Source organism: Cynara cardunculus (assembly GCF_001531365.2).
Source record: "Cynara cardunculus var. scolymus isolate 2C chromosome LG 15, CcrdV1, whole genome shotgun sequence".
NCBI classification, from domain to species: domain Eukaryota; kingdom Viridiplantae; phylum Streptophyta; class Magnoliopsida; order Asterales; family Asteraceae; genus Cynara; species Cynara cardunculus.
The window spans coordinates 20,749,046-20,766,264 of NC_037542.1; the positions used below are offsets into that span (position 1 = coordinate 20,749,046).

Genomic DNA, 17,219 nt, shown 5'->3' on the forward strand with positions numbered 1-17,219 from the left:
GTACAAATGTCAAGGGTTGTATAATAACCAACCTCTCTCTCTCTCTCTCTCTCTCTATATATATATATATATATATATATATATATATAAAGTCTTTATAAGTTAGTTGAAGCCAAAATAATTGCAAATTTATAATAAGATTCCGTTCCCTTAATATTTATATCTCTCGAGCCCATCCACAGCATATACCATGATTTAAGGAACACTTTAATTTGTTTAACACACGCCTGAATTTACACGTCTCACTATTCAACAATAACTTGGTTTTTTTTTATTAATAAAAATCAATTGGTATATTCTTTATCTGTTAGTCTTGAGTCGATATTAATATATATATATTATATTTTATTACACTGGATTCTACAAGGATGCTTATAAACGAGCAGATGCATCTTTAATGTGGATCGATTATGTCTATAAAATAGTTCATATACTTTTAGTTGAATTTTACCGTTTTCACGAATCTTTTCGTTTTGTTGGTTTTTTGATTGACGTCTCTTTTATTTTATAATATTCCCGAATACCGTTCAAAGTTTGATAGGTGAGTCTTTTCATAACCCTAAGAAAAATTTTCACTCAAAAATCGGTTGAATTTCATGTGTTTTCCTTATACAGTTGTATTTTGTATAAGTCAACTTGATTTGTGAATTTTGGTCAAACTTTTGAACATTTACTGTTATAAAACTGGACATGTTAAGTTAAACGCATTTTATTTAGTGTTTAAATTGACACCAATTCAAAAAGAAGTGTGAAACCAAAAAGTAGTTAAGAAAAGAACAATAGAAAAAGAATGAAATAGGTGCTTCCTTTTGGCTTATAATCTCCGTTGTTCTAAAATATGGAGTTATATGTAAGGCCTGCATTTTCAAGAACACAAGATCCAAGAAAGCTCCAAACTTGAGCATTAGAAGATTCTCAACTTCCTCATTAATTAAATCCCACAAAAAACAAACAAATTTTAACACCACCCACTACTACAAATTACAATCTTAGTTTGACCTCTCTTCCCAATACCCGAAAATGGCGACCCAATCACCTGCAAATGTTGAAACCAAGAAGAAGAAGAAGAAGAAAGGAAAGGTGAAATGGAGCAATCTCTACACTTTTTCTTGTTTACGGCCACCACCGCCGGTGAACCGTTCCGATTTCGGCCAGCCTGGGTATTCCAGAGTCGTTTTCTGCAATGATTCAGGAATGCATAAAATGAAGCCTTACAAGTATCCCACCAATGATGTTTCTACAACTAAGTATAATGTTGTGACATTTCTTCCCAAATCGCTTTTCGAGCAGTTTCGTAGGGTGGCGAATCTGTATTTCTTGTTAGTTGCAGTCTTATCGGTTACTTCTTTAGCTCCTTTCTCTCCTCTCAGCTTGATTGCTCCTCTGGTTTTTGTGGTTGGAATCAGTATGCTCAAAGAGGGTGTGGAGGATTGGCATCGATTTTTGCAAGTATGACACGTAACGAAACTATTCTGGTTTTGCTTTCGGACTTAGCATTACTGACTCCAGCACCTTTCAGAAAACAAACAGTATTAAGTGTTTTTTTTTTCTTATTTTTTTGTGTTTTCAGGATTTGGAGGTGAATTCGAGGAAGGTGAAGGTTCATATTGGGAATGGAATGTTTGTTGATAGATCATGGAAGGTGCTTCGAGTTGGAGATGTTGTGAAGGTGAGTAAGAACGAGTATTTCCCTTGTGATCTTTTGCTATTATCTTCAAGCTATGAAGATGGTGTTTGTTATGTTGAAACGATGAATTTAGATGGAGAAACCAATCTCAAAATCAAACGTTGTTTGGAATGCACTCTGGGTTTTGATGAAGAACTGAAATTTGACAAGTTTAAAGCGACGATTCGATGCGAAGATCCCAATTCGAGTCTGTATACTTTCGTTGCCAATTTGGAGTTTGGAGATGAAGATCAGTTGGATTGTTCATATCCTTTATCTCCTTCTCAGCTTCTCCTTCGAGATTCAAAGCTTCAAAATACGGATTATGTGTATGGAGTTGTGATTTTTACTGGACGAGATACGAAAGTGGTTCGAAATTCGATGAAATCGCCATCTAAACGTAGCAGGGTAGAGAGAAAGATGGACCATGTGATTTATGTTCTGTTCTTCATGTTGCTTTTGATCTCTGTGATCACCTCCATTGGTTCTGCTCGATATACAGATCAACCGCAAACAGCTAAAGAATGGTGGTACCTTCAATTGCTGGATGATACAGATGGGTCTTTTGATCCAGATAAACCACTGATTTCTGGGTTCCTTCAGTTCTTGAGGGCACTCATCTTGTATGGCTATTTGATCCCAATTTCTCTTTATGTCTCCATTGAAGTAGTCAAGTTCTTACAAGCAATGCTCATAAACAATGACCTCCAGCTGTTCGATGAAATGTCTGGGAAGTCGGTCGAATCTCGGACATCAAATTTGAACGAGGAACTCGGTCAGGTTGAGATGATTTTGTCAGACAAAACCGGGACTTTGACTTGTAATCAAATGGAGTTCAGGAAATGCTCGATTGAAGGAATTACTTATGGAGGTGATGTAAATGAGATAGTTCGTGCGGCTTCTCAGCGAATGAATATCGATATTGAGAGCTACCGGTTTAATCTAGATGGTGCAGATTCTACTCCTCGTGATAGCATCGAGATGGTCGAGATTTCTTCTGATCAAAATAAGATCGATTTGAATACTGAAAAGGGTATACAGAATCTTGGTGTTACTGCTATAAAAGGTTTCAATTTCATAGATGATAGATTGATGAACAAAAGGTGGCTTCATGGATCAAATGTATGGGATATGATAATGTTCTTCAGAGTTATGGCTTTATGTCATACAGGCATACCGGTTGAAAACTGTGAAGGAACAACCAGCCATAAACTCAAATATGAAGCAGAGTCCCCTGAAGAAGTGACATTCTTGATAGCAGCCCAAGAGTTTGGATTTCAATTTTGTAGAAGAACTCAGTCTTCAATGTTTGTGAAAGAGATTGATCCTTCTGGCTTGGAGGTCGAAAGGTCAATGCTTTTTTCCGAATCTTTGTTTATCATCTTAAACGTAAAATTCTGTTAAGAGTGCCACATCGGCTAGACTTGGATCATTTGGACCATTTTCCTCTTAATGTGTTGGAACATCCATTCTATTCGCAAGGGTTCTTTTGGAGAGTAATCTAATGGTGTATTCCACATATTCTCACATGGTATCAAAGCTAAGTTCTACCACTTTTGGGCAATCTGTTTAGCCTCTGTTGGAGGAGGCGTGTTAGAGTCCTAGATGACCATTTCTCCTTGATATACGTTGGAAGTTGGAACCTCTCGTTCTATGCTTAAAGGCTCTTTTGAAGAGTAATCTAATAGGTTCCATATTCTCACATTTCTATGGTTGAAATTTCAGGGAATACAAGCTATTGAATTTATTAGAATTCAGTAGTTCTAGGAAGAGGATGTCGGTGATAGTTCGCGATGAAGTTGGTCAGATTTTCCTAGTCTGTAAAGGCGCTGACAAGTAAGTTTCTTGATTGTCCGATTAAATTGTCTGAATTGAAACACATTTTGTTACAGAGGAAACATTTACTTTTTGCATCTTTATGAAGCTTCTTATGGTAGAATTTTTAGATTTTGTGATTAAAGATTCAATCTATCGAACACATCCTGTGTAATATAAACTGGGAATTGCTTGTATTCTGCAGCATAATCTTCGATAGGCTAGGTGATGGTGGAAGGACGTACCAACATGCTACAACGATCCATCTTGCAAACTATGCGGAAGATGGGCTGAGGACAATGGTGTTTGCCTATCGAAAAATTGAAGACTCCGAATATGAAAAGTGGAGCTCAACGTTCACGAAAGCTAAGGCGACAATTGGGCATGAAAGAGAGGAGTTGCTAGAGAACGTATCTGAAACCATCGAGAAAGATTTGGTGTTGTTAGGTGCCGTAGCTGTTGATGATAAGTTACAAGATGGGGTAAAATCTCTCTATCTCCCATCTCTGTTTTTAGAGTCCCATATCGGCTACACTTTGATTTATCGTCTTCAATATACGTTGGAACCTCCTTTTATCTCCTAAAAGTTTCTTCTGGAAGTAACCTAAAGAGGTTCCACATATTCATACATGATATTAGAGCCAAAAAATTTACCATTTTTAGGATCTCGACCTTTAGGACAACCTGTACCCGTCTAGCCTCCATTGAGGTTCTACATATTCTCACATCTATAAACATCAATATCAGGTTGCAGAATGCATAGATAAACTTGCACAAGCTGGACTCAGGATATGGCTCCTCACTGGTGACAAGGAGGAGACCGCTGTGAATATTGGGTGAGAATTTGTAAAAATGGCCTCATCAACGAGATTATTGTTTTCAAAGTTCCAAAAGATTTCTCATCTTTTCGCAATTTTTTTGGTCAGATTTGCTTGCAGTTTGCTTAGGCATGATATGAAGCAGTTCCATTTGAGTTTGAGCAGGGATGCTGAATCGAAAAACCAATTGAAGGTGAATATCATGCACTCGGCTTGAGTCGGTTTATTCAGCTTGATATGATAGCGAAAACTAACAGATGATTTATATAGCCAGAGAAATCTGAGTTAGGGGTAATGAGTAAACGTTTTGTAGCTTTTCAGGCTATGAAAGATGACATATTAAACCAAATCGAGGCTTCTTATCAAGTGACAGCAAACGAAAAAACCAAGGATGATCCTTTCGCTCTCGTGGTGGATGGGAAAGCGCTTGAAATTGCTTTGACGAATGACATAAGAGACCGTTTCTTGCAGTTGGCAGTCAACTGCGCATCTGTTATATGTTGTCGTGTTTCTCCAAAACAGAAAGCTTTGGTAAGCTACATTCATACTAAACAACAATCAGAAACCAAACCGCATGTCATCTAACTTTGCGTCTTCTGTGCAAACTTAGATTACTCGATTAGTGAAGAAATATACAGGCAAGATGACATTGGCGATTGGAGATGGAGCGAATGATGTCGGCATGATTCAAGAAGCTGATATCGGAATTGGAATTAGTGGCATGGAAGGAATGCAGGTATATATGATACAAGATAGACTGTTTTATATCACTTAAGTTTACATGACCACACAATTATGTGTCATATGTATACGTAAGAATGTTATATAAGTTGATAGAACGTTTTTGGATGTCCTAACAATTTTCTAGGACGCTTTTGAAATAAAATATTCTATAGGACACCTTTGAGAAATTTTCTATGAACACAATTTTTATTAAACACTTGTTTTATAAGACATTTAATATCATATAAAATGATTAATATGACGTCTTATTTCATAATGTCATAATTAAGAAACTTGTTCGCCCAAAAGCATCTTTATCAATTTATTGTAATTACTTTACATGTGATAGCACAATTTTTTGGTCCTATATAGTGTTATGAACAGGTGTATTAGAATATTTAGACATATTTGACGTCTTATAAAGCTGATAGTAGTTGGGATGTTTGACGAAGAACCGATGCTTCTTTCATTTTTGACACCATAATGTTCGATGTTTACTTGCAGGCTGTCATGGCAAGTGACTTCTCTATGCCTCAATTTCGGTTCTTGGAACGGCTACTAATAGTGCACGGCCACTGGTGTTACAAGAGAATCTCCAAGATGGTAGACACGATTTTCGTTTTGAATCTGAAAGTTAATATGGGTATAAGAGTATGATTGCTTACTTTCTAAATCGTTCATTTGCTGCAGATTCTCTATTTTGTATACAAGAACATCGTATTCGGCCTCACCTTATTCTACTATGAACTCTACTCCAAATTCTCCGGAGATGTCTTGTATGACGGATGGTATATGGTTGTGTTCAATCTATTTCTAACATCCCTGCCCGTTATATCATTAGGCGTCCTCGAGCAAGATGTTTCTTCCGATATTTGCCTTCAGGTATATTTCCATAAATACTTTCTGACAGATTTTTTTTAGATGCATCAGATTTTGAGGCTTTCTTGTTAGCAAGTGTCGATGTTCTTCTGTTAAGACAACTTTTAAAATCTTTGAAGGTCATGCATTTAAAAAAAAAATAGTTGTAAGAAGGTCATTATGTTAAATAACCCCAAATACTCGTTTCTAATTGCTGAAATGACCAACTTACCATTGTACTTTCCCCACTCCACAGTTTCCGGCCCTTTATCAACAGGGACAAAAGGGTATTTTCTTTAGTTGGAAGCGAATCATCGGTTGGATGGTAAATGGGATACTTACATCTCTAGCAATATTCATCCTAAACGTCTACATTCTCTCTTTCTCCGCATTCCGGCAAGGAGGAGAAGTCGTAGATATCGCACATTTAGGTGTAACTACATACACAGCTGTCGTGTGGACCGTTAACTGTCAAATTGCGCTAATCATCACTCATTTCACTTGGATACAACATTTCTTCATCTGGGGAAGCATCTTGTGTTGGTACATCTTCTTACTCTTCTATGGTGCACTTCCGCCAAAATACTCTAATCGAGAATTCCGACTCCTGGTGGAAGCGGTGGGGCCGGCACCCGTGTACTGGATTGTCGTGTTGTTAGTTGTAGTCGTTTCTCTCCTTCCGTACTTCATTTACATGGTCATCCAACGGTTGTTTTATCCTATGGATGACCATGTGATCCAGGAAATGAAATACGGAAGGAAAATCGTTGCAGACGATGAGACGTGGTTGAGAGAGAAGCAAAGCTCGAGGAAGGCAACCCATATCGGTTTTTCGGCTAGAGTCGATGCGAAAATCCTTCATTTGAAGGATCAACTACACAAGAAACGAATGTTTATTATTAAGTCTTTTACAAATAGTCCGATTCGTAAATCAATAAGCAGTAGCTCATAGTTAGAAAATGGAGATCGAAATCACCAAAGTGGATTGTTGCACATGGTGATTTTATACACACTTGTTTCAAAAGGCATTATTATATAGAGTATATTTATACACACCGAGAAGGATTGTTGGAAAATTACTTGATCCATTTCCATCAAGAATTGGATGGAATTTTCTCGTGGAAAAATTAACAGACACATTAATTAATTAGTGTATATTTTAGTATTAATTACATGAAATATATATAGTAATTAAAGAAGAACTCAATAATATAAACATCATATTAATTTGGTTTACCGCACATTTCTTCTATAATGGTGATCATTTGAGGGCTTGTACGATTCACATTTGGGCTAGGCCTGATCTATATTTTGTCAAACGGGCCTAATACAATAAAACCAGACATTTTCATCGCGGGCTTGATATATATATATATATATATATATATATATATACATGTATATGTTGTCTTTATCCATCCTATAATATATACATTGGTTTATCATATATTCATAGGCCTAAATGTCTATGGTGAAACCCAAGATCTTAATGATCACCTCATGCACTCGATTAATTATTTTCTTCTGCAATTTCTGATTAGGATCAACCCTATAAGCATTTGTGCACACGTATTCATCTTATGGACCGTTTTTACTAGACAGTTATCTGTTAAATGTTTATTTGGGTCATTTCATATTTTATCGGATGAATATGATAATGCATGAGAATTTTACCCGGTAAGAGCGATAACAAGGACCTAGAGTTTTACCCTCGATAAACGTTTACATGATAAAAATATTGCATACAACGCCGTTTTAATAAACTAAAATCTTACTCGATAAATTAAGTGAATGTGTTGACTTTTACTCGTAAACGTTTATCGTTGGTAAACGGCCTCTTAGTTATATTCACTTGTCCGATTATAAGTTGTAAAACAAATTCTACCAAGAGCTTTTTGTAATTAAATCCATAATAAATGGTTCTCCTGATCGATCATCATTGTAATATTTGTGTGCCTACTAACAGTACTGGATTGAGGACACATATAACTAAAACCATATTCCTTAATCTGCAGGTTCATCACAAGTAGCAAAAGAATTGCACATCTAGCCACTATAAAAACACAAAGACCCATTTGGTGTAAGCTAATATAGAGCCTCAAGCCCAGAAAGAGAACGGAAGGAAGGAAACTACGGGACGGCGATGATCTCATAAGATTTGGAAGTGTATTCCGTTTTACGTACTATGACACGTTTGGTTTAAAGAAAAGTCATAATCGAAAGGAATTCCCAAAAAAATTGGATTTAGAAATCTCAAGATATTTCATAGAATATATTTTTGATAATGTTTTAAAATATGTTACAAATATTCATTTTGTAATGATCAATTAATAAAAGATAATTTAATTATAATTTGTCTTCTTAACGTACCTATAATATATATATAGATATATAGAATCCAATTCCATTCAAAATCCTACAAAATTAAACACACCAAATATTTCACATATGATAAAACACTTTTTAACTAATGTTATGTCCTATTGAACCAATCATATCATTAAGATATCATCAAATCCATCTATTAAGAAGGCATGGAGGTCAAGAGGAAACCCTGAAGCTAAATAACGACACTAAAATCATTGTTATGAAAATGACGTAGATTTGTAAAAGATCACAACCAAGACGTACGTGATTTTATTCACCAATAAACATAAGATAGCTCATAAAATGTATAAAATCAATATAAATGAAGGTACTTTGATTATAAACAACGGTCCAAGAATGTATTTATCATTTACACTTGACGCCACAAAATAATCACTGTAATATAATAAAATGAAATAAAAGTTAATGAGAAAAAGTAAATAACAAAATGAGAACAAAAAAGATGACAGTTTCATATGTGATCCCTTAATAGCTAATTGTTGTATGCATTGTTAAGCTACTTGACCTAATTGAAGCTATATATCCCATCATGAGGATAGTAAATTATATATATATATATATATATATATTAATGATTCATCTAACAGAAACAAAAACCCAACATTGGCTAAGAATAACACAACAAAAGAAACAACATAAGCTTGATGTTAGAATGCATGTACATGTCAACAACAACCATTATGACTTTCCATCTGTAGTTTAATTACTTGAAGATTAGTTGCAAGTCAAAGTTTAAGAAACAAACATAATCGGTGAAACGAACATAATTGGTGTAACTTTCCATCTGCTTCTCAGCGAAACAAAAAGCTCTCCATAATCTTGTATCGAAATCAAAGACATAGCATAAAAAAGTAAACCTTCCACATATACAATATTAGATCAAAGTAGTCTAAGTTTTCAAAATAAAGCTGATACCTGTAAAACAAAATCTTGCCAATATATGATACCCTAATTATGGGGATCCAAATGAAAAGCATAAAATCTACATAAACACAAATTAAAAATGAAAAGAAAATAATAAAAGAGAAAGGGGGGAGGACCATTCTACATAACGTGTACTAGTCCTAGAATGATGTCCGTTTTCCATGGATTTTTAGCACAATAAACTATGAAAGGTCACGCTTTATGCTTGTCCATGTTCCTAACCAAATTAAAGTAATATATTATAATATTTGATGAAGTAAATTAGTTTCATTTATGTTTGAATTAATTTGGTCATAGTAATAATATACAATTGTCATGATGTGCATACATCATATTCTCAGCTGTGTGCAATTTCACCAACCATTCCATCCTTAGATTTGAGAGAATATAACAGAACTAGTCGATCCTAGCTTCATTCCTTAAAAAGAAAATAAAAAACACAGAGATCACACAGAGACAAACAAAATAGTTCAAAAAAGAGTATATGGAAGAGGATGTGGGAGGGAGAAGGAGTTGACAGATAGATCATGAGCACACAAAGCAATCATATAACTTACTTGATACTATTTGCCTTTGTGTGCTCACTCTCTTCTGTCAACCAGCTCTATCACCACCACAAGTACCTTACGAAATATATGGTATAACAAATCACATGAAATAAAAAAGGGTATGCTTTTTCAGTCAGATCTGATGAGAACACACTGAAAAAGAAGAAGAAACCGGCCACAAGAATGATCAGCGTTTTTCAGCAAGTATAAGAAAAAAGAACAGAGAACCGAAACATGAAAAAAATTGAACATTTCAGGTATTTCTCTCTCACTCTCAGGTAGGTGTCTGATAATTAATTAGATATGAGTAAGTCATGCTCTCTCTCTCTCTCTCTCTAGCAAGCAGGGAAACAAGAAGTGTATTTGACAGGATCTGAACGATAGAACATTACCAATGACCACCAGATTGATTTCAGAGCTAGAGAGACGTGTTTTTTTTGAGAGAGAGAGAGAGAGAGGTGAGGGTGGTTGGTTAATTAGGGTTTGGGAAGCAATGGATGAGACTTCATATTAATGAATGGTTTTAAGTGGCTTTAGGTTTATTTTCGATATTCTTTTAGTGTTTTCTAGGTTTAATAAACAAACCCACCTCTCACTTAATTTGTTATATAGGAAAATCAGAATCATAAGGACATACAATATGAATACACCATTAGTTGAATAGTGGTCCATGCCCTGGACTTCCCAGCTGCCCCACTAGTTCACTCAGGAGACACAAATCAAGAAGCCAACAATAACAAATGGAAGAATTGCTTAATTTAATTTAATGTTTGCTAATAATTTAATGTTTGATAGTAAAAGATAAAAATTAAAAAAAAATACAAATAAAGATATACATATTATTATATTTAAGTCTCATGTAAATATATAAATATATAAATAAGAAATAAAGAAAATTGAGTGTAACTAAAGAAGATTAATAGTCTAATTAATTTAATGTTTGCTAATAATTACATCAATAAAAAAGACAATAATTGAGAAAAATATAAATATTATTGTGTTCAAGTCTCATGTAAATATATATATATATATATATATATAAAATATTCATGTAAATAAAAATACACATATATTAATCGTAATTTCATTTATATAAATGAGTTTACAGATATTTTGATTATATATATTGAATACACACATACATACATATGTATCTGTGTGTGTGTTCAATTATTGTTATATAAATAACAAATAGAGTCATATGAGATAAACGAAAAAAAAAAAACAAGTATTTGGTGTAACCAATGAAAATGAATAGTCTAATTAATTTAATGTTTTGATAATAATTACATCAATAAAATAAAAAAAGCAAAGTTTGAGAAAAAGAAAATTAGTATTGCGATGCCTAAAAATGTCACCTTATTGTTGGTGTTTTTTCTTACAAAATTACAAATTAAGAAACTATAAAAAAACATAAGTGAATCCACAACAAAAAGAAAAATAATCAAAATTCTCACAAAATTCTAAAGCCTCAATGGAGACTTCTCCTTAATCCATGTTCCAATGTCTTCTTACATATATTGATAAACTTGTGTATGTTCTTCTGTCATAGATAAGAGATGAAAAAGAAGAGGGGAAAACGTATCAATAGTTTATAACTCGTACATGGAAATGGAGAACACATAAATGAAAAAACCCAGAGATTAAGGGATTTAGAGAAAAACCAGGGATTGAGTGATTTAAATGTTAGAGTTGAAACGTATCAAAAGAAGGAGAATGGTTTTTGAGTTAATGTGAACATTAATTTGCAAAATTACTAAAAAAATCAAAATGTGGAAAAAAGATGAAAATAGGATCTCTACGTCGAAGAGATGCCACGTCAGCATATCGTATCATGATTTTGCTTTATAGATATATATAGATATAGATATATAGATTAGATGTGAGCTTAGATACAACTTTCAATAATATTACAAAACTGTCACCATGTTTGATGACCTTTGATTAAAACCCTTTAATGATTGAGATTAGTCCTCACGGTCCTCAACCTTTTTACTATTTTTATTTGATTACCTTCTTATATATATAGTGACATCTTCAAATACAACCAACTCAAAAAAATACAACCAATGCTACTCAATATATGTCGTCCTTTTTTTTTATTTTTTATTTTTATCAATGATTGAGATTTTTCTGGTTTTTAATTGATTTATGAAATAGGAGAAAAAGTAGTTTTGGAATAGATTTTAATTATTTTAAATTTAAAATTTTTGGTTATTATTTCTATATTTTTCTCCCCCAATCTCCATTACACACTCTCTCCCTCTCTTTCTGGATTTGGGTAAACCATCGGCACCCCATAGCTTCATCGTCGGTAGAACCATGTCCAACTCCATCGCCGATAAAAACGTCTCCTAGATCTATTGCACTTCCGTAACCATCGGCCACCTCCATCCCTAAGTTCGTTGGGTTTCCAAACCCGTCCCTGAAATCGTCCCTAAACCATAACGGAAGCTTTCATCTCTCAGAGCGTGGCTTCGTTTTTTGAAAATCGAGCCAGATCTCAAACCATAGAAAAACCGTAAAAGAACCGATCCACACATTTTAATCCAAATTAAAAAGAAAAAATAACAAACTGAAAAATAAATTCAACGAACGTGATGCAATAAAAGGTTTCTACAACATCAATCAGAAAAGGAATCAATCAAAAAAAAGTCAAACAAATTCAAGCAATTAACACTTGCAGTAGCAGCCTCAACAATCAAATCATTGGAACTCATAAGAAAGGATAATATATTGATGAAATTTTACACTTTTTTGAGTTTAAATAGCAATTATAACATGCATTTTTTGCCATCTGTCATATAACTTGTAACAATTATTCCAAAAATCCTAAGATGAGAGAAAACAAGTTCTAAACCATATACTATATATTTCATAAGGACACATAATAAATTCACTTGTACTTCATTTATTTACTTTTAAAAAATTTATGGAAAATATTTATATTTAAAAATAATGGTTATAACCACTTTTTTTAATCATATCCATCACATTATCTCAATCTCTTAAATATATATACATGTGATTTGATTAAGTTCTGAATAATCAAGAATGCCATCTCCTTTTTTATTTTTACCAAAAAAAAATACGAACTAAAATTATTTATCTCACTTGATTATTAGTTAATGAGAGGTTAGAAATATATCTTCATTTGACAGAAAGAGAATAAGCGTTCATTTGATCTTGATCCTTGTGGATTGAAAAGGGGCCTAGACCGGATCTCAAAGCTCCCCTAATAATATCCATAAATGACTTGTTTTTTTTATAAGAGATGGATATTATCATATGTAAATTCAGGTGCATGACACAATGCATTTCACTCTCAGAATAAATATGTTTTATATATATACATATACTATATATACATATTCGAGAGGTAAAGAAGAACAATTGATTTGGGGTAGTTCACGAACTACGTGATAAAAGAAATTGGCTGTAAGATAGTAACTTAGAGAGAGCAGCCTACGAAATTCCTTCTTCGGTTACTCCAAAGTACTTAACCGAGTAAATTAGAATTAGAAGCATTGTATATAATTAAGAGACCAACTACAAACGGCATAAATGCAGAGTACATATTTCTATCCAAAGATCAGGAATGTACCAAGTTTAACTTTTCAGTATGATACTGGTTGGAGCATGTTCGTTATCTTTTAAGAGCAAGTCATCACAGAGAAATAAAGACACATCCCAGCAATAACTCTGGAATCCCCAATCACTAAGTTCAAAGACTATATATAGATACCATTGGACCAAAGATTATTGCTAGACTTTTGGGTATCCCTTTGGATGAAAAGTTTCAACCACCTGTAATCATAATTTTAAGAAAATTATGACAAAGATAAGGCTTATAGTGGTGCAATCATAAGAAAATCAGAAAAACACACACACACATATATATATATATATATATATATATATATATATTAAAGAACAAGAGCAACATCATCAAACACATGTGAATTATGTCACAAAACTAAATGAAGTGTGGTTGTGATACTAAAGTAGAATGTCATGTCAACCGACAAAATAAATTAGGTTGGGGTCAATAAGTTCATTTCAAGTCCAGTAGGTTAAAATTCAAGAAACAAACCCTGATTCTTTTGTTTTCTTTTCTCCGCTCAAAAAATATTGATTCAGACGAAATTAGTAATCTTCAACAACGAAAGATATCAAAGAAACAGGTAGTGGAATTCCATAAATCTATCGACTTTCCAGAATAAAAACAGAAACTATGTGACATACCTTAATTAATACTAATAGTAGGGAAAGATCCAAATCAAGATGCAAAAATACAGTCAAGACCCATATTTTCTTGCTGCAATATGCATGCGCAAAGAAAAATAAAAGGTAGGGAGGACCATCCTAATATAAAGTTAATAATCATATAGAAATTAATGTCAGTTTTCCGTTAATTTAGCACAGTAACTATGAAAAGACACGCTATGAACGTAGTAATTTAAACCCTACCCCTAAATAATTACTATAATATTATTTTTTAAATTGGGATTCAACAAATTTGAAATAATAATACCATGATTAGTAATGAAAAATTTCCACCATCTTCTCTTCTGTGTCTTCAACCACCTCCATACTTAAACTTTGCTCGATCCAAAACCCAGGCCAGGATCGACACACAGTAAAACCAGTAATATATATATGTATATATATATATATATATTCTTGATCCAAAACCCAATCAGGATCGAGTGATCTCATAATATAGGAAGAACAAAAGAAAAAACCTAAGGCACCATATCCAATATAGAGATAGAAAAGTACAGAAATAGAGTGAGAAAGAGGACATGGGAGAGAATAGGTAAAAAAGAAGCTGATAGATAGATCATGAGCACCCAAAACAATCATACAACACAATTTGGTACAATTTGCCTTTGTGTGCTCACTCTCTTCTGTCAGCTCTATAAATCATCCCCACAAGTACTTCTCAAAAATGGCAAGAAACCATAAAAGGAAAAAAAAAGGACTGTTTTTAAGTCAGATCTGAGAACATGCACAAACATCTCAACAAAAAAAGAACATCTTCCTTTCAGTACTAAAAAAGAACATCTTCCTCTCTCGTGATCTGGTTTAAGGGTTAGGATTTGATGTAGTTTTGGGACGATGGGTCTGCTGAAAAAGAAAGCAAAAACATGTGACGGTGGCCGGTGATGTTCTGAACAGAACCGACGACCACCACATGATGATGTTATAGACAGAGAGGTTGGCGGTGACAGGATTGGAGATGGGATGGGGTGTGATTGCATTTACACTAATGAACAGTTTTCCCTGTGGCTTTTGATTTCTTATCGGTTTCTTGCTTTTGGCGTTTTCTATTCTAGGTCTAAATAATTTCTCTCTTTTATATTCATCTCCTACGTTGGACTTTGAAGCAGCCCGCTCTCAAAATGTCTTTATGATTCTTCTATACCTAATTATTTTATGGATAGGGTTTGCGTTTTATTGATTTTTTTTATTAACTGGGTTGACTAATTCTAAGATAATCATCGATAGCTTGAAGTCGTCCCATTTAAATTATATGTAAATTTTTGTTTTTCCTTGAATTTGAACCTAGGACTTCCATATACTTTTGACCTTTGAAACTCAAGCTTAAATCAATCAAATAACACTTATTTTCAAACCAACCAAAAAAAGATTATTAATTAATACCAAAAGTATTATGCATCCTAAAACAACTTTGAGATGAAATCATATAACCTTTCAAGTTACAACAAAAAAATTTAAGGTCTTATCATATCATATCATATCATATAATAGATGAAAAAACATTACCTTTCATTTTGACGTCTTATAAAGTTGATAGTTGTTGAGATGTTTGACGAAGAACCGATGCTTCTTTCATTTTTGACACCATAATGTTTGATGTTTACTTGCAGGCTGTCATGGCAAGTGACTTCTCTATGCCTCAATTTCGGTTCTTGGAACGACTACTAATAGTGCACGGCCACTGGTGTTACAAGAGAATCTCCAAGATGGTAGATACGATTTTCGTTTTGAATTTGAAGGTTAATATTTTTGGGTATAAGAGTATGATCGCTTACTTTCTAAATCATTCATTTGCTGCAGATTCTCTATTTTGTATACACGAACATTGTATTCGGCCTCACCTTATTCTACTATGAGCTCTACTCCAAATTCTCCGGAGATGTCTTGTATGACGGATGGTATGGTTATGTTCAATCTATTTCTAACATCCCTGCCCGTTATATCATTAGGTGTCCTCGAGCAAGATGTTTCTTTCGATATTTGCCTTCAGGTATATTTCCATAAATACTTTCTGACAGATTTTTTTAGATGCATCAGATTTTGAGGCTTTCTTGTTAGCAAGTGTCGATATTCTTCTGTTAGGACAACTTTTTAAAATCTTTGAAGGTCTTGCATTAAAAAAAATAGTTGTAAGAAGGTCATTATGTTAAATAACCCCAAATACTTGTTTCTAATTGCTGAAATGACCAACTTACCATTGTACTTTCCCCACTCCACAGTTTCCGGCCCTTTATCAACGGGGACAAAAGGGTATTTTATTTAGTTGGAAGCGAATCATCGGTTGGATGGGAAACGGGATACTTACATCTCTAGCGATATTCATCCTAAACGTCTACATTCTCTCTTTCTCGGTATTCCGACAAGGAGGAGAAGTCGTAGATATCGCACATTTAGGTGTAACTACATACACAGCCGTCGTGTGGACCGTTAACTGTCAAATTGCGCTAATCATCACTCATTTCACTTGGATACAACATTTCTTCATCTGGGAAAGCATCTTGTGTTGGTACATCTTCTTACTCTTCTATGGTGCACTTCCGCCAAAATACTCTAATAGAGAATTCCGACTCCTCGTGGAAGCCGTGGGGCCGGCACCCGTGTACTGGATTGTCGTGTTGTTAGTTGTAGTCATTTCTCTGCTTTCGTACTTCATTTACATGGTCATCCAACGGTCGTTTTATCCTATGGATGACCATGTGATCCAGGAAATGAAATACAGAGGGAAAACCGTTGTAGACGATGAGATGTGGTTGAGAGAGAAGCAAAGCTCGAGGAAGGCAACCCATATCGGTTTCTCGGCTAGAGTCGATGCGAAAATCCTTCATTTGAAGGATCAACTACACAAGAAACGAATGTTTGTTATTAAGTCTTTTACAAATAGTCCGATTCGTAGATCAATAAGCAGTAGCTCATAGTTAGAAAATGGAGATCGAAATCACCAAAGTGGATTGTTGCACATGGTGATTTGTTTCAAAAGGCATTATTATATAGAGTATATTTATACACACTGAGAAATTTAAAAAGATTGTTGGAAAATTACTTGATCCATTTCCGGATCGACTTTTCTCGTATTTCAATCGAAAAATCTAAGAGAGACATTAATTAGTGTATTTTAGTATTACATGAAATATAGTAAAAAAGAACTCAATAATAAACATCATATTAATTTGGTTTACCGCACATTTCTTCTATAAC

At 33.9% G+C, this 17,219-nt stretch overlaps 1 protein-coding gene across 1 annotated transcript; it reads left to right on the forward strand.

The window, feature by feature from the left end:
* The first annotated feature begins 1,020 nt into the window (after positions 1-1,020).
* On the forward strand, positions 1,021-16,939 carry LOC112528665 (probable phospholipid-transporting ATPase 4). The gene is made up of 13 exons (XM_025139687.1): positions 1,021-1,449; positions 1,571-3,015; positions 3,392-3,502; positions 3,687-3,963; positions 4,229-4,317; positions 4,408-4,492; positions 4,621-4,830; positions 4,910-4,975; positions 5,527-5,625; positions 5,713-5,904; positions 6,137-6,771; positions 15,825-16,014; positions 16,244-16,939. Exons 1-13 carry the CDS (start codon positions 1,021-1,023, stop codon positions 16,937-16,939), a joined length of 4,524 nt encoding a protein of 1,507 aa, XP_024995455.1.
* Positions 16,940-17,219: the final 280 nt, after the last annotated feature.